Source organism: Sceloporus undulatus, chromosome 6 (genome assembly GCF_019175285.1).
Source record: "Sceloporus undulatus isolate JIND9_A2432 ecotype Alabama chromosome 6, SceUnd_v1.1, whole genome shotgun sequence".
Classification (NCBI taxonomy): Eukaryota; Metazoa; Chordata; class Lepidosauria; order Squamata; family Phrynosomatidae; genus Sceloporus; species Sceloporus undulatus.
The window spans coordinates 37618825-37638026 of record NC_056527.1 but is presented as its reverse complement, the minus strand read 5'-3'; the positions used below and the strand labels follow the sequence as shown (position 1 = coordinate 37638026).

General features: G+C 39.2%; 1 protein-coding gene across 3 annotated transcripts in view; it reads left to right on the top strand.

Annotated features, from left to right (window-relative positions):
- The first annotated feature begins 11361 nt into the window (after positions 1–11361).
- The window catches only part of AGR2 (anterior gradient 2, protein disulphide isomerase family member), a 13919-nt gene continuing 6078 nt past the window's right edge, over positions 11362–19202 (top strand). Inside the window, exons 1-2 of one of the 3 annotated variants that reach the window (XM_042476754.1) lie at positions 11362–11446; positions 17880–18017. In XM_042476754.1, the coding sequence (XP_042332688.1) occupies positions 17888–18017 (130 nt within the window). In that variant the 5' untranslated portion in view covers positions 11362–11446; positions 17880–17887. Of the gene's footprint in view, positions 11447–13474; positions 13521–17879; positions 18018–19202 lie in introns of those variants that run through there. The other 2 variants (XM_042476752.1, XM_042476753.1) reach the window with 2 other exon arrangements.

Genomic DNA, 19202 nt, shown 5'->3' with positions numbered 1-19202 from the left:
GTTCCACCATCCTTGCAGGTACCTCCTCTGAGAGAATACAGGCAATGGTCTTCTTGGTGGCTATCCCCAGACTCTGGAACTCTTTTTCAAGGGAGGCTAGAGTGGCATCCTCCTTTCTGTCCTTTTGTAGGCATTCAAAAACTATTATTAATTATTTAGTTTCAGTACCTATTTATCATCCTGATGCACCCTACATAGCTAAATATTTGCTAGGCACGTGTATTTCCACCCTTCCATGAGGGCCAGGCAGCAATTACAGCAGTCGTTCTATTATATTCATAGCAACCTTTGGTAGGCCAGACTTGGAAAGAATGGCTGGTCCAAAGGTGCACTAGGTTCCATGTTTTAGTGGGGACTGGAGCTTGGAAAACCCACTCTAACCATTAACCACACTGAATGACCAAATTCCTATGATGCACTTCATTTTAACTCTGCAAGGTCCAGCATGGCATAGTGGTTTGAGCATTAAACTACAACTCTGGAGACTAGGGTTCGATTCCTAGCTTGACCATAGAAACCCACTGGGTGACCTTGGGCAAATCACATGCTCTCAGCCTCAGGAGAAGGCAATGGCAAACGATCTCTGAACAAACCTTGCCAGGAAACCCTGTGATAGGTTTGCGTTACGGTTGCCCTAAATCGGAAATGGCTTGAAGGCACACAACAGGCACAGCAACAAGGCAACTAAGGACTTCTTTTAATTTGGGAAGTGGGGTTGGGGAGCTTTTAAAACCATTCCCAAGTTAGTTTGTGCACACTACATTCCTCCCTGCAGTTATCAGCAAGTAATCTGAACAGGAAGCAAACAAAGTCCTTCTTCACAAGGGAATATAAGGGAGATCTAGAAAGCAGAAAACTGACGGAACAGGTCCTTGCCCTATATCCGTCTCCTACCAGGAGGGCGGTGGCTCCCCTAAGCAGATGGCAGGTGCATAAATACATGCGGCTGAACATTTCCCACTGTTCAAATATTTGCTATATGAGCTGTAACAAAAGAGAGAGGAAATGTTTGCCATGGAAACCAATGGCTTTGGAACACCTCAGCGTTTAAGTGACAGAAACACCATAGAACTGGATGAATGAGCTCTGATCCTGATTTACGTTTCATTGTTTTGTGTGTTACACCTCTTTGTAAGAGGAAATTTCCAAATGCTGATGTGTCTTAAGTCAGAAACCAAAACCAGTAAAATCAAGACTCATGGCTTTCCATTTTGCAGGTGTAGCTGGCTGCTCACTGTGATCCTCCAAAGACAAATCCTGAATGTTGAGTCCAATGAAAATCCTGCTAGCCCACTCCTGGTCAAGGCTTGAAAAGTTAGTTTGGATGCAATTAGTTTTAGTTTTCCTTCCACACACCTCACATCAAAGCTGATCGTTACCTTCATAGTTAATACCTTTTAAAAGTAACTCTCAGTGTTCATATTTCTCAAAATTAACCAGAATAATTAGTTTTCATTGCTTTACAAACATCTTCACTCAGCAGCATAATTACAATTGCATGGCAAAAAGAGTGGTGTCATCCCTTGTGAAGCTATAATTGTAATGCAAAGGTTGGAAGTAATGAGTTACAGTACTTGTAACTAGTCTATTCTGTCCTGCATCCTCCTTCTGTTAATAGGGGTTCCATTTCAAAAGGAATACAACACAGAAATAAAGATACTTTATTGGTTTAATGAATACAAATTCCTAGTTAAAAAAAAGAAGTAAAAATTACTACTTACTCTTCAGAGGTTTTTGGGGGTGTTTCAAAGTAATTTTAGGGGCATTTTGATGGGATTTTTGAAATTATCTTCTTAAGCCCTTTTGAAAAGATAAGAGTAAGTAATGAAAGGGTAACAAGCAACAAGTAATGCAGTGAGGTTTTTCCCAACATCACAAGTAAGGACATATAATTACATTTTGACACTATTACTTCCACTGTGTTTTGTTTTATCTTATATTGTGAGCCAGCTTGGGTGCTATATTAGGAGAACAGTAGGGAGGGAAGGAAGGAAGGAAGATACTTTCTACTATTATAAAGAATAATGTAAATGTTATTTTTAAAGTAATTTTGCAAGTTCCATTACAATATAATGTAGTTATACCTTAATTACTGGGAATTAAATTCATTATAACTAGGTGTTCTAACCTCTGACTCTAGCTGTGTTCATTTTGGTAAAGTCTTTTTGATTTGTTAGATTAATATCAATATAAGCATCTTTAAGAATTCAGCCCAAGACAGCAGTTATAGAAGAAAACAGCAATAACATCTGAGGAATGCAATTCTCCAGAGAGCTTTAATGGCATATAACTCCCATCACAAATGATTAAGACAATAAATTCTGTGCTGTCATGTCAAGTAATTCTACTCCAGAGTTGCATGTGTGTGAGAGAGAATGTGTGTGTATGTGGATTCAAAGAGCTGACTGAGCTTAATGAAGTTTTCTGAGGGCTTGGATATGTCCAGTGCCCAGCAGAGTTTACAAATTTTCTTCTATGAAAAATGGACATATCACAAAATGCATTTGAAAACTCCTCACATGGATAAGTGATTTTCAGGAAACACAAACCCAGATTCCTCTGACAGTTTCAACCACTGGCATAACTCTTTGAATACCATCTAATGTAATTCTGAGAAGTTTATGAAACATGCAGTGGGAAATCTAAGCTGGTCAATGTTCCTTGATAAAGTGTGTGGAATGTTTTCACTACCTAAGTCTACAGTGCCTTGGGATGCATCTATACCAGTGTCTCTCAAACTTTTGGCCTCCAGTTACTTTGGACTTCAGCTTCCAGAAGCCCCAGCCAGCTTGGTCCACAGTCAGGAATTCTAGGAGCTGAAGTCAAAATCATCTGAAGAACAAAAGTTTGGGAATCTCTGCTCTGCACTGTCGAAATAATGCAGCTTGACACCATTTTAATGGTCATGGGTCCATCCTATAGAATCCTGGGATTTGTAGTTTTGTGAAGCACCTTCTCTTTGGAAGAGAAGATTAAAGACAAACTGTATTATTTCTAGAGCCTATTCTAGCCGTGATTCTGTAGGTCCAATAACAGCCAATGGCCTGGGCATCAGGAGTGCCATCCTAATTCACCTCATCTTTGACATGGAAGTCACTGGCCATCACTGATTGTGACTGTAGCCATCACCTACTAGCACATCATTTTATTTAGGCCTAGTTTTAGGTGCACTGAACAAATCTTACCAAGAAAATGCTATGACACGTTCTCCTTAGGGGAGTCATCATAAATTGAAAACCACTTGAAGGCCCACAACAACAATGCAATGCAATGCAATTCTTAATTAATTTGCTAATTTCTTTCCAGCAATGTTTATCTATTGCATACATTTTCTTTGTCCTGGATACTTTTTGCCTCATGCTGCAGTTTAGCGCCTCCCTTACTGATGTTGTTTTATTACAGTATTTAGTTACAGGGTTTTAAATTTTGTCTTTGCTTCTTAAACTTCATTGGCCATGTCCATTTTAGAGGTGGATAGACAGGGAACAAGTATGCACACAATATTAATTCAAACACAGGAAATCTCCAGGAAACATGTTTCTCTGGTAAGGAAACTGACTCACCTAGAAAAGAGGGACACGTGTATGGTTGGTTACACAATACTACTGAAGCATGAAAACACAAAGGCATTAGCCAGATCATTAGGAAACAAAGAATCTGCACACATGGTGGTCTGATGGCAATTGCAACCTACAAAAGTCCTTGGGAAAGTGCTAAGAGACATAATTACCCAATAACTATGGGATGAAATGAGCTCATAATGGAATATCACTGGTTGGATTACATCAGGAGAAGGAATCATACAGTCCTGCAGATCTTATTTGACTGCAATTTCTAGCATTCTTTGACCAAAGCTGTAGGAGTTACAGTCCAATGACATCTGGATTGCTCCTGAATGAAGGCTTTTGTTTTCTCAGGGTATGGAGGTAGCAGAGAAGATATATGCTAGCAATGTGAATATGTTCAGAAGTTTCAATCTACACCTAATAATAAAACAAATTGAGGAAACCTGGACCTCCAGATGCTGTTAGATTCCAGCTCCTATCAGCTCCTACCAGCATGACCATCAGTCAAGGATGATGGAAGTTGTAGCTGGAGAACACCTACCACAATTAGGAAAGATTGTAGGAAAGAGGACTATGCACAGAAACTGTTTAACATAATAAAAGATCGGGGAAAACTCATATTACTTTGTGTGCTACATTTTTATTCCATCATTAATTCAAGGTGACATATAGGGTCTCTTACTCTACATTTCATCTTCACAGAAACCCTGTGAGGGAGGTTAGGATGGAACAGGTTGTCTGACTCAAAGTCACCTGGTGAACTTCATGATTGAATGATGATTTGAGTCAGGATCTCCCTGATCTGAGTCTGACATTTTTAACCACCACATCACACCATTCTAAAAACTTAATTAATATTAAAATGAATCAGTGGGGCAACTGTTACTAATTTTGAGTATTTGGAAAAGCTGGTGGGGGAAAATGGTGGCATTCATTTTCCCATTCCTCCCTGAATCCTCTACCATACACCCCAAGAGAAATTCTGAACTTCAAATTGCCAATCGTGCATTGTATAGCATGTGGTTGGCAGGTCTGGGCTTCAGGAGGGGACAAAGGAGATCATAGGAGCAGGTGCAGTCCTCGGTGGTCCTGGGATGGTGGTTGCCATCCCTGGAAGTTCACCCCAGGTGGTCAAACCTATACTGATACATAAGAAAGAGTAAAGACAATATATTAGAAAAAAAACTAATTCAAACCAGCACAAAAGGAAGCATGTCTTTAACTATGCCTTTTCTGTTTCAGAGACTGTTTCCTAAAAGCTGCATCAAAAAAATAAAAAATAAAATAAAAATAAAAAATAAAAAATAGTGACAGCTGTCCATGCTGTCAATGGTGCTGAGAATTCTGAAATGCAGTCCAAAAAGTGCATTTTCGAAGTATTGGTGTATAACATTATATTTTAAAAATTGGTTTCTGGGAAAGCTAAGTAGCAAGATATTTGAATTCTTGCCATTTGTATACAGTCCAGTCAACCCATTCTAAAGCTGCTTTGTTGAGGGTTTTGAAATAGTTAGTTCAGGCATTCTGAAGTAGCCCGTTTATCAGTTAATGAAATATTTGCAAGTTGAACTAACATGCTTAGCAGTTATGTTATCTTTCTAATGGTATACACAAAGATTTAAAAGATACAATAGTCATTTCGGCAGAGTTGAAACTTCCAGATCCAGTTACAGAAAGGGTCTCTTTTTGCCAATCAGTTTTGTAAGTAAGCAACAAGCAGGAACTGAGTGCATTGGTGTTCCTGGAAACTTGTGCCAGAGTCTTGTTCACATGCACACTCCACTGCACAGACTGCATACACTGAGAGGTGTATGTTTTAAGTTAATAATTTATTTGGTCTTGCAAATGGGGCAATTGAAGCCAAAATTGTTCTTGTAGATTAGAACACCTGATAAAAATGACGTCACATTGTTTCCCTTTATAAAGTGGCTGTTTGTACATCCCCACTACATTCTGTCCCTGTCTCCTGATCTGAACTCTTCTACAGAAAATGGGGGAACCTACTTTACAACAAGTCAGACCATTGACCCATCTAGCTCAGTATTGTCTGATAGACAATGGCTCTCCAAAGTTAAAGACAATTATAGCACTGTGATTTCATTTTAACTCCCATGGAAACGTCCTTTGGAATCCTGGGATTTGTAGTTTGGTGAGTCACTAGAACTCTCTTAGTGAGAATTCTAAACAACCCTCTGCAGACTGCAGATCCTACTATTCTATAGGATGAAGCCATGGGACTTAAAGTGGAATCACAGGTGCTATAATTGTGCAGGTTGAAGGGATCCAAGAGTTTTCAAGCATTTCTTGGATCCCTTCTTGTTGTATTGTTGGCCTATAGCCCTTCCCATTGCCCATCAAGAGCAACACATATGATCAACGTTCATAATAAGTAACCTAGATACTAAGCAGAGAAAGCTGAGTGAAAAGGTGTTGCTGCATGATGTCCTGCTTGTGGACTTTCCATCTGACAGGTCGTTATGTGAACAGATTGGACTAGATTTGTGACTGGCTGCACTCATAACATTAAGCATTTTGTGACTGGGCAACCCTCCTCCATGAAGCTTCCTTATTTTAAACAATGGGGTTGGATCCAAATTTAGGTATACTAATAGTAGATCTAGGGAATTCATTAAGACTTGATTCATGAATTACAACTGTATTGATTTCAGTGGATCTGCTCTCTGCATGGCTAAGTCTGGATCCAATCTATTGTTTTAAAGGTCAAAAAGACTTCAAAATAACACTGGAGTTATTCAGAAATATTTTCTCTGTAATCACTTTCCGTATGTACATGTGTGATGTCATTCCTAATGATAACCTGGAGAGAGAGGGGGAGTCAGAGAGACAGAGAGACAGACAGGAAGAAAATGTTGTTCCTGTAAAATAAAATAAAAAATCCAATCATCTTTGTAGTATCCATTTAAATTCATTATAGGACTGCAGGGTTACCTTTTCATGTCTTTCACTTTTAAAAATTCCAGTGCACACAAACTCCCATCAAATGATGCTTCCCATTTTCCTAGGATGCATCAGTAAATCATGGCTGCCCCCATTTGAAGGTGCTTTTGTACGAACACCAATAAAATTTGTGATTAGACATAATTGGTGGCTACTTCGTCATCACCAAAAACGAGGGCAGATATATTGTATTTATAGATGCAAATCTGGAAATCATTACTATAATTTGAATGGAAATGGAACACATCTGACCATAGTGAGGAAGCAGCACTTGGAAACATTACTTTTGGATTATAACTGGGATTCAGAGAACTGTAGTCCAAAAATAACTCCTTGATTTCCTTGGGGAAGATGCCTGTGTGCCTGCTCTGTCTGCTGTCTAAGTGCCAACTGTTAATGAAGCACCTTCAAAATCTCTGTTCTCCCTTCTTTATTTTGGACTTAGTAGCCTAGCTAAGGCCTGTAAATGGAAACAAATGTCCACCTTAGGGATAATGCAAATAAATTGAATGGGACAAAGCTAAAAAATGAAACATAAACCTAACTAGATCTTCCAGAATCCACTATTCAATATGGCCATGTTGGTTGGGGATTCTGAGTTGTAGTCCAAAAAAGTCACTTCCCATGCTCCTATATGAGAAATTTGGGCCAAGGAACTTGTGGGAAGACGGTATTCTTGCTGCTAAGGATGAAAGGTAGTATCTGCTTAAGAAATATAGCTGACTTCTGTAGACCTTCTTTCTCACCCTAAATAAAGTACCTGTAACAATTACACAATTCTAAAATATCTAAAGATTTTCAGTCTACAAAAGACTGGTGAAAGACATTAGAATGTTCGGTGAGTGCAACCACAGAAATCTTCAAAGAAAATAAAGTACAGTCAAGTTAGCTTTGGAATGATGACTAGGTCTTAATGCCTAACAATGTAGAATCATTGTTTATTTTCAGGGCTGGGACACACAGTAGTAACAGAGCAACGCCAGTGCATCGTCACATCTAAGAACCACAGGATTTGCTATAGGAATTATGTACACATCATCCAGTGGGGTTTCCAGTGTGGGTAAAGCAAATCTGACCTATTACTTGTATGTTTCTAGAACTGTCTAGTTGCTATCTAGAATTTTTGCTGCTGCACTATGTACAACCTGGCACTTGCAAAGGAAGTGGAAAAGATAGAGTCCTCAGAGGACCTTTGCTTCTTAATTTTGGGTGTCAGAAAAGAAGTTGCATGGAACCAATGCAGACCATACGAAAATATATATTTGAACAATGGCTCCAAGGGACCTCTCTTCCATCAGTGTAGGAGATTTGGGGCTTAAAGAAGTAGCTTATCCAAGTTTGAAAACAATGTTTATCTTTATTTCCTTGATACAATATCACAAAATCTCTTCTTACAGTGAATGCATGGAGAAGGGGGAAGCCATAGTTCTTTCATAATGATGAAAAACTATTTTAACTGATATAGTTTTGTGAGGGGGGGTCCCCTGCAGGTAGAGTGGGGAAACTGTAGGGGATCTGGTTCCTTCCTGTGGCAGACACAGAGCAATCCAATGTGTGCAGCGATCTCTCTGTAGGAAAATGGATGAAAGGGTAATTTTACTTCAAATAGGTGACATTTCCAAGCCCTTAAAAGAACATGTGCCAATTCCTTTATGCAGCTTCCCACCTAGTGCCATATAATTTCTTGGGCCCTCTGTTACAAAATGTGTTGCTCTCCACAATTAGACTCTCCAACATTTCACAGAGGAAAACTGGGATTAGACTGTGGAGATGATGGCAAAAATTATTAATTGAGAAAACAACTCATAAAAGCTAGAAGAGTGTGCAGCAGTTTGTTTTTGTCTGAGTCTACTGGAAACAGCAGGATTTTGCTCATTCCTCCCCTCCCCCTCCCCACACCCTGAGCTGAGTTATTTGAGTAAAAACTGCTTTTGCATTTCAAACTCAGTTTGCAACAGTTGAAATACACCAAGGAAAAAGAGTGAAAGTGGAAGGAGGGGAGAGAAACTGGACTAGTTCAAAGCCTCTGAAAGGTGGGATGACAGAGGGATTAATCGGGCTGTCCCTGCCACTTGAGGCATTAATACATGACAGAGCTCTCTGCCAACACCTGCCTGCCCCATGTCTTCCTCTTCTCAATCTCCTTTCCCACCAATAGCCCCATACTACCCTTTCTCACATTGGCAGCACAGCACCTCTGCTTGCTTCAAGGCTACTTTGCTGGGACCACAAACTCTTCTCCTTCCTCCTCTTTTCTACTTCCCAGTTTAAATCAGATCCCATCAAAACACTGAAAAGGGTATAATAAAATCATAGAATCACAGAATCTTAGAGCTGGAAAGGGTAACAAGGGTAACAGAATTATTGACTTCCTTTTTGTGTGGACCATAAAACAAAATCCAAAGTACATACTGTGGTACTTTTATTAGACCAACTGAAATGTGTAGCATTCATCACATTAGTTTTCAAAGCCCACTGCCTTCTTCATCAGGCAAAGATGGTAAAAAAAAAAGTCATGGGAGGAAAGCAAAGTGATAGTGTTGTGTCACAGGTTTGCATTTTGCTTGAAGTTTTTAAATTTGCTTTTAGTTAGTCTGTGTCCATTTTAACCCCTTATTTGAGTTTTAAGTGTGACTCAGTTTTATCTTTGTAGATACACGGACATTCTGATATTTTTATCTTGTATTTTATATACTGTAATTATGTAACTGTATTTAGTATTCTATTGATATGGTCAGCTGACTAATCAATAAACTTGTTGTTGTGCTTGAAGTGATGTAGGGAAAGGATCTGTGTGGATAGAAATGATAGGTCATATTCCCATGACTAAGACATAACTGGATACATAAGCAGTAAAAGGAAAGCTGTAAGGGTTACTTTCTCCATTTACAGTCAAACAGTGGTAGTTCTCAGGCTTAACAAGACCATCAAGTGTTGAAGACAAGTGAGCAGTTCAACATATTTATTTTCCTCTTTTAATACAATGAGAGGTTCTGGAGTTGGTCTAAAAAGCTTTATATTAACTTCTGGATACCGCTACTTTTGAGGCTGCATTATGCTGTCTGTGCAGTTTCAACCTAAGATAATTCAAGAGAACTTTCTTCACTTGACTATTCTTGCCCCAAGTTTAAACAACAAGGCTATATAGAATAATATTTTTCATGGCTGCTCCACAACAGTGGGATTCACTTTGTCCTCACAATGGCCTGGGATACCTTGCTTTCTTAAAAAACATTTGAAAAATTGCAGATTCTGGGTGCATGCTCAGTTCCTGCATAGTGGTCAACAACAATCTGCACACCTCACTACATGCTGTGATAAATCATCTGACATCTGGACCCGTTCACCTGAATGCATAGCATTTAGTTACATCTTCATATTTTCTTTAATTACTGGCACAGAGAGGAATCCAGTCCACAGGAAGAGCAGTCCTATTTTTTCACTTTCAACCACAATCAGAACAGAAATCACAACAAAACAAAAGTGACAAGTTTAGAGCAGGAAAGCCATTTTGCACACTCATTCTTTCTCTTACACAGACAGTGCCAGTTATAAGTCAAGGAAAAATATATAACTGAATGCCATACATTTAGAATACAATGTTTCATTTACCCATACTCCACCCAGTTTAGTAATTGGTGATGGGAGAGAAAGGGGACTGTTAATTAAATCTGTAAGCCCCACAGTCTGGCTTCTCCCCAGTGTTAGCTAAATAATACCATGCTGAAGACAGCCCTTTCTTTAAGAAAACATTTTTGAAACCCCTACAACTGCTACAAAACTGATGTAAAAGGTAGTGGAATTGGAGGGTAAGGATGGTGGATGTGCATCTCTCCAGATATTATTGGTTTGCATTATCTGTCACCTCTAGCCAGCATAGCCAATAGTAAGGGATAACATGAACTGTGGTCCAACAAGACAAGAAGGGCCATGTGTTCCTTACTCTCTTCTGTGATCTGCTTCCCTCAAACCCCAACCAAATAATTTACCTTAATTTTCCCACATGCTTACCAAATATGTTGCTACAACTCTCAGGTTTGAAATACTGTGGCAAAGGAAGCATATTTCTACTGATTTGTTGTACATAGGATCATGATGGAAAAACTTCCCAGGCTACTGAATTCTGTGTTGAGAGAAGGAGGATGGGATATTAAATAAATTCTTTATTATTTAGCCCTGGGCTCCTGTCACTTACCTTTCTCCCTCTCCTAAACTCTTCTTTGGGTTTCTTTATAGGGTCAGAAAGGTGGCTTGAAACATGAACAAGCATGCACATTCTTTAGGGTTACGGTCTCTGTGTGGATGACTCCGTTAGTCCCATCCCTTGAACCTTAGGTCAAAGAAAGAATGAGCGGACCCTCCATGGGGGTTTAGGTCTGCCCCCTCCCCCAGATCATTAAAAAAATCATAACTGGTCATGCCCTATAAGATTCAGTGGTGGTGAGATGCACCTGGATATGTCAGTTGACCAAGTCCATATGCTGCCATTGAATGATATGGGGTGTGGCAGTCAAATCCATGGATCACCAGCCTGGTTCAAAGAGTCCACTGTATTTATTAAATCTTCTTTAAGACAACTATCAAGGTTAGCTCACTGCTTTCTATCCATGTAATACTTTGTATCCTTTGCCAGTTCTCCCTGACCTACTGCACCCTACTTTAACTGTAACTGTAATTGTAACTGAAGGATAACTTTCCCTTTCAGACATATTCATCACAACTCCAATTCAATTCTATCATCAGTTAAACTGTCAAATATTTTCTCATCCCCTTTGACCAGCAGCCTGTCTTTCTTAACATTCCAAGGGCTGTGTTAGCTGAGATCGATCAGTCCCACAGGTTGGACAGGCTCGCTGGCACTGATATCTACAAAGGTGTATATGTTTTCTGTATGCCTGGGGACCCCTGACTTACTGGAGGAGGTGTGTACCTGGGGAGGGAGAGGGAGCAAAAGTTCAAGCTGCTTTCATTATATGTGGTGGTTGTTGCTGGTGGCCAGTGAAACTGCATGGGTTCTTGGGGTTGTGGCAGACATGTCAGCCAGTTAGGTTATTTGACAATCTGAACAAGGGGGATCAGCTTCACTGGTGAAAGAGAAAATACAAATTCCATTTCTTATCTGCCTCTTTTATACAAAGCAGGGAAGGAAACAATATGGACTTGCAGAGATGGTTGAACTACAATCCCAAACATTCATTCCCATTGGCTATGCTGGATAGGGCTACTGAGACTTGCAGTCCACCATCCTTTGAACGGCTGGTGTTCCTACCCTTGTTATAAAGATGGACTAGATAGCCAAGACTTTATCACATGATCCTCAGCCCCACCTTGGTCTTGTCACAATCATATTGACAGGTGTATCCTATCAATGCAAAGGGACATTCTAAGAGCAAAGGAGCACCCTAGTATCATTCGACATATATTGCCAAAGATATTATTCTCTAGCTTTAATAACAGATTTAAAGACATGTGATAAAATCCTTATTACCATAAAGATTTCATAGTTTAAGCAACAACGTAGTAGAGACAATGTAAGGTGTTTGCTTAAGTTCTTCAAAAATGATCCAGACCATAATAAGAGCCAGTGTAGTATAATGGCCTGAGTGTTGGAATACATCTGTGGAATCTTACTTCCCACTCAGCCATGGAAACCCACTTGAGCAAAGTCACTCTCTCAGCCTTAGAAGAAGCCAATGGTAAGCTTCCACGGAATAAATCTTGCCAAGAAAATCCTATGATAGGATTGCCATTGATTGGAGTTGATTTGGAAGCACAGTAACAAAAAGAGTCATACCAAACAGATATGCTTGTGAAGTGCAGTGTCATGATTGCATTTCAAAAGATGTAAAAGCAGAATTAATTTAAAGAAGAGCTAATTGGGGGCTTTCCAACACTATGATTCTAATTAACTCCCAATCAAATTAATTGTGGGTGGGAAATCAATTGAGCTACAAAGAACAATGGGCCAATTGATAAGATCAAAGAGGATTGCTAGGAGTACAGATTGTGTGGATCTATATGCTGTTTGGCATGTAATGAGGTAGCCATGCAGCTGTTTGACCCCTTTCCACCCCTGTCAGAAGCTCTGCAATGACATAATAAATGTGGAATGAGCTAGACACAATGTGAAACAATCAAAATGTGACAAACTCCTCATTGGCTGCACAGTGCATATTCTCAACATGTCAAGCGTGTTGACCTTTCATCATGCCAAATGGTATGACATTATTGAAAGGACAGAGCATCTCTAGCATAAACCTTCACTTTGCAAGCTAGCCAGCACAGCATCTCTTCGTTATGTTGCTAGGAAACTGCCACAATTCCAAGCATGGCACTGACTTTACATCAAGGGCTGTGGAATGTAAAAACAGTCCAAAAGATTAATATTTTAACATGGTTTCAAAAACATGAGTGCAATTTTAAAGCCATTTTTACAAGTTTGTCAATCAGGCGCTAGTTTAATTTGGATCCTGTTTATATCTTCATGGGCATTTTACATACATCAGTGCATTGTAACACACTAAACAATTATCTCATTCCCTCCCTGAATAGATGTCTGGATAGTCAATATCATATTTTCAGAGGAATCATAGATCTGTGCCTTAGGTGAAAGCTTCTTCTATCCAATCACATAAAGACAAATCAGCCTTTGGGCAAATCAGAAGTCTTGATTTATGCTTACCTGGATTTGGCTTCTTGCCCACATTTTAAAATATAATTTCCTAAACTCTCTTAGATGCATAGAAAGCTTACTTTTCTAAACTACTAGGATGGTGCCAATCTCTGTTGGAGAAATTGCTCACAAATATCTTATTTAAAAAAAAAATTAATTAAAAATGAAATGTTTCTCCCTAAAGCAAATGTATTCAAATACCATGCTTGTGGGTGGGGATCAGGTGCGTCCAGGTGCATAAATAGGCATTCCACACCTTCCTTGTTCACACTGAAACTTTGAACACTTCAGCTGTCCCTCAAAGAAGAAGGCAGACAGAAAAGGTAAGGCTATCAGCAAGTGCTTGGCAAAGCACCTGCTTTCAACCCTCTTAACTTGTGAGTCAGGTTTCTTTTTAGCAACCTGGTAACAAAGAGAGCTGAGAAAATTCAACATTGAAAGTGCAGCAGAAGTCCACCTGATAAGAATAGAAACCAGACAATGATAAATTCCTCTGAGCCTGTTTGTTCTGCTCACTATAGTTATGATGAGAAAAATATATTTCATTCTTTAGCTTTACAAACAAATGTGATGCATTTTGAAAGATGTTATGTTTGTCAATTTTTACTTTCCATTTTTGTTTTGCCAACCTCTTTGACTTATTGCTCTTTGATTTCCTGTTTGGCAACTAAAAGGTTTCTCTCACTCTTCTGAAGCTGCATTTCCTTTTGTTAATAGGTATAGCTCCCATGTCACAGTATCATGAGAAAGAGTCCTCTATCTTCTCACCTTTCATAGAAATCTCCTGGTACACATTGCACTATGTATGTGTGTATCTAAACTTGTGTGTATCTGTCTGTCATCTTTTTTAACCACTTCTCTCATACTAATGCTGCAAGAGGCCATTCTAATGGATTGCACCATGAAAACATGTGTACTGATTAATATTAAATTCCACAGTCATTCTAAACATAGGCAGACACACAATCTTTGCAGCTTGTATTTAAAAATCCCAGAAAAAACTCCTCCCAAAATTTCCACTTTGACTTTCCCCCCTATATCTCACCAAAAAAACAAAATCCTGTGCATTTTTACTCAGAGGTAAACCCAACTGTGTCCTGTGGCATTTATTCTGATACAAATGTAGATAGCATAGCAGCCTAAACACAAGATGATCCCAAATCAATCTAGAAATTTAGCACTTTGGTTATCAGTCAAACTTACTTCCAGATTAGTGTGACCCAGATTTAGCCCTACTTGAGGGAAACCCAGCAGTCTGCATTCAACACTGTGCAAGTGGACTACTGCTCATTCCTTTACTTCCTCCTTACTACAACCCCTGCATAATCCCCTCCTAGTGTGTTCTAGAAAGTACCATAATTGAATCATATGGGGGATTCAGGGGACTTCAGGAAGATGAACAATTTGATATATCAGTAATACCCATTCCACTGGAGGAAGGATATAGTCCTCTGAAACCATCAGAGTATCATGGCTAATGGTTTTCCATGGATTTGCTCTAAATAGGTTCAGGCTTAAAATGGTCTTAAAACTGGAGTTTTCTCATTATTTTTTACCAAACAGTTGTAGCATGGCTGATAAAGAAGATTTAAATGTGGGGAATTGATAGAAAACTATGGGCCAGTACAGACAGGCCAAAATAAAGCTGCTTCAGGTCACTTTGGAGGTATGCTGTTTAAATGACACATGCATTTTAAGAGGCCAGAAGCTGCACCAAAGCTGTGTTCCAGTCTTTAGGACTAGAGTGTGGCTTTGGCACAGCTTCTGGCCTCTTAGGATGCATGTGTCATTTAAACAGCTTACCTCCAAAGTGACCTGAAGCAGCTTTATTTTGGCCTGTCTGTACGGGCTCTATGTTTCCTGACTTAGGCCACTGTGCATTTACTGACTGCATCAGTTCTGCATAAGTTTGAGAGTAAGTCATGATGGTCCCAAATGGAACAATTATTTTGGAGACTTAATCTGAAGTAAGTTTGATAGAGATGGATCTAGCAAATCAAGGCCAACCTATTACATTTTTTGTGACAGAGATAGTGCAGCAAGTACACACAAACTTCCACTCAAGTTAAGATGCAGAGGTACATCTATCAAAATGGGCTGACCCAAGATATTTTTCTTCTTGGAGCAGTAAATGCTCCATGTTGAGGTGCACAGTACCCAAACTTAGCCAAGTCATTTGGGTACATGAAGCAGAAAAGCTCACCAATACCGCTTCCCATCCCTAACAGTAAAAATGCAACAATAAATTTAATAATTAACAATTGTCTGCCCCTTCAATGTATCCAAAATCTCCTGCCTGAGGTGACCACTGCACCTCACCTCACAGTAAGTTTGGCTCTGTATCAAATGCAAGTGTGTCCTCGTGTCACATGAATGTTTGGTATGGGGGCAATCTAGAGGCTAAATGGAGACCCCTTCCCTTAGCTGCCTGTTCTCAAAAGCTTTCCTCAATCTAGCGTCAGAGTCCATCTGAGAGGAAAACAGACAGAAAACCAGGCTGCACAGATTTGTGGTAGGGAGGGAAATAAAATTGAAAATATTTGAATGACAAACCCAAAAAAAATGCATTTTTGGACAGCTGGGAAATCCTGACAAGGAGAATACTGGACAGATAAGATTCTTTGCGATTCGAAATTGATTCTGTTTTTTTAAAAACACATATAGAAAATAGCATTTCCTGTGCATAAAATGCGGTTCATGCACAGAAGAGAATAGAAAATACTGCTTTCTGTGAGGAAAAAAATGATTGTTTTGGGAGAATAATAAGTCTTTGAAAGCTGCACAGTTTTATAGGAATTTCTCACAGGGAGAGAAAAATTATTCATTGTTGCTTGCTAGAATGAAAGATTTATATCCTTAATTAGTGCTGAACAGAAGGAGAGTTTTAGCAGCTCACAGGTACAAACCTTTCTTCAAACTGGCTGTCATTATACTTTGCATATGACTAGGAAATGTCTACATCTAAAGCACTGACAGGCATCTAGTTATCTTTTTCTGTTATATATGCCCTCACTCTTCATTGTTAGCCAGGGATTATGGGAATTGCAATCCAACAAATTTCGACAGGGCCAGACATTCCTCATCTCTGACTTACACCCATGCATTTGCTGCTGTCCTGCCAGTGTTTCTACAGTGTATATTGGCAAAGGATATTTGGGCTGTTGTCACACTGCAGAATTAATGCAGTTTGACACTGCTTTAACTACCATGGCTCCCTCCTACAGAATCCTGGGAAGAGAAGGCTAAATATCTCACAAAACTAGAAATTGCAGAATTCCCTAGCCCTGAGCCATGGCAGTTAAATTCTGCAGTGTAGATGTAGCCTTAATACCATTGATTCACCCTGACCTAATTAAGACTTGTTTTCCATGATGTGACTCTATTCTTGCTGGACCATCTTGAGTGCCTGTTGGGCTCTTACAAATCTGAAAATCTGTGCTGAGCAGAGATGCACTGAGCCCAGCCTCTGCATCCCTTTCATGGAGTCCACCACCACCAATGCAGACAGTCAAGCCATGCCCAGAAATCTGTAGTATAACATACTAGTTCACACTTTAGAAATGTTACTTTTTTCAGCTACAGAATCTCCTAACCAACTAACAGTTCTGCCTTATCAGGCAGCAGCTACTGCAAGTCTGTTCTCCTGTTGATAGGGATTCAGCAGGCTGAACTTTCTGCCTCCTCTCCCATTGATGAACTCTAGTGTGACAGTCAGAAGCATCTCTGTCACAATTCTTCATCACAAAGGACATCACTGATGGGAGGTGGGTGGATACATCAGTCTGATGCCTCCCGACTGACAGGAGAACAGACCTCCATTGCTCACAGTAAAGCAGGGATTGGGAGACTTTTATGATCCCTACACTATTGTCATAATCATGAATACACAGAGATCATGAATACAAATCAGTTACAGATGACTAATTCTAGGTTATGCATTTGTAACTGCAATCATTAATGCCAGCCTATGTCGTCAAAACAGATTTTAGTTATGAGTAACTTATTTAAAGCCTCTAAGCTTGTTAATTTTACATGTGTATGCCTTTACTGTATAGCCCTCATCAAGAAGAATTTTCATAATTTTAGAAAGTACAAGGAAGGTGGCATATTGTTGGCCGAGGTAGGTTTTATTTGTGCCGAATGTTCATACAGTCATGGGGATGTCTATTAGTGCTTAGTTTTCCAACTCAGTAAAGTAAAACACCAATCTAAGGGTGTTTTACCGTTCAAAACTTCCTTTGTTTTCTTGGTTTGTAATGTGGATTTAAAACCTGCATTGCCCAAAATGATATTTTCAAGCTCTCTCTCTCTCTTATGCATTAACAAATAGTCAGATCTGTTCAGAAACAGTTTGAAGAAACTCAAATCACTCAAAATGTGAGAGCACTCTAGCAGAACAGTCCTATGTGTATTTACTCATCCACCACTACTTGAGATGAAGATTCCATTGAATACAGTAGAACTTCTTTATAGGTAACCACATATAGGATTGTATTATATATGGTTCCTAACATTCATTTGTTGCCTTTCCCCCACTGTGCTCTGTCTGGAAATAAAGCAATTCTGTACTAATATTTGTGCTTTAGCCAACTAGAGTTGAATATTTATCCTATTATACTGTTGTTCCTTTCCTAGCACTTTGGGGGTTCTGTCTGAATAAACCATTTTTCCTTACCCCTTAGCAGAAACCATGGAGAAAACCTTAATATCCGTGTTGCTTTTGCTGGTTGCTGCCTCATACACCTTGGCTAAAAATGACAAGAAGGACACAAAAGAAACAAAAGAAGCCCGCCCAAAACTACCCCAGACCCTCTCCAGAGGTAAAATTAGATCTCTGTGGACAAATGCCTTTTACATTTACATCCTATTTAACATTTAGCCCATCATGACACTAAGTAATTGCAGGCTTGTTTCTTCACTGCTTTTTGCCTTTCTTAAGTTACACTGCCTTTGGGGCATCACAATTTCTTCTATATAATTTTCATAATTTTAGAAAGTACAAGAAAGGTGGCATTTTGTTGGCTGAGGTTGATTTTTATTTGTGCCGTATGTTCATACAGTCGTGGGATATCTGTTAGTGCTCAGCTCAGTTTCCAACTCAGTAAAGTAAGAAGAAAGCTACCCTATCCATAGCACTTTGAGGACTGCAAATTCAATTAAGATTGAAAAAGACTTTGAAAAATTTGCTGGACAGTCTTTTTAAGTGTATACTTTGAAGGAAGTGTTGGTGAATTTAATGGGGCTTACTTCACTGGGAGGAGGATTATCATCTAAAAGGACAGCATGGACAGTGGCTAAATCTAATTATTTGTTCCAATTAAAGTAGATAAAGTGTTGACTTTCTAAGTTCCCGTTGGTTCAGCAGGTCTACTCTAGCAAGGTCTAGCTGTTAGGATAATAACTAATACTGAGGTAGTGTCTCCTCTTAATAAAAAGAAGAAGTGCATTAGACTTGTATTACCTACATCAGGATGCTGGAGTTTCCTTCTCTATTCCCAGAGGTAGCAATTATCTGCAGCTAACTATCTCAAACTTACACTGATAGTAATTATCTGCAGCTAATTATCTAGAATTTAGACTGAATTAAAAATAATGCCATCATTATAAAAAAAAAGGCAAAAGAAAGGATGATAATGTCTGTCTTTAAGCTGTTTCGAACTTATGAAAGCCTCGAAGGTGAACCTATCATGAGATTTTGTTGGCAAGATTTATTCAGAAGTTGAGAGAAGATGACTTGCCCAGGGTCACTCAGTGTGCTTCCATGGCTGAGTGGGTATTCAAACCCACAGATTCCTAGCCCAGCATTCAAACCACTGCACCATGCTGACTCTCAGGTTTCACAAATACTTTCAGCGAATGAAGAAAATTTCTTAAATGACACTTTAGCAGATTTTGGGGTGGGAGGAATGTCGTTTTACTAATAAATACACAGTGATACTGCAAGATGTAAGAACAGGGCATTTGTGTTAGCTAAGATTACCCTGTTCAGGATGAACATAGTTATG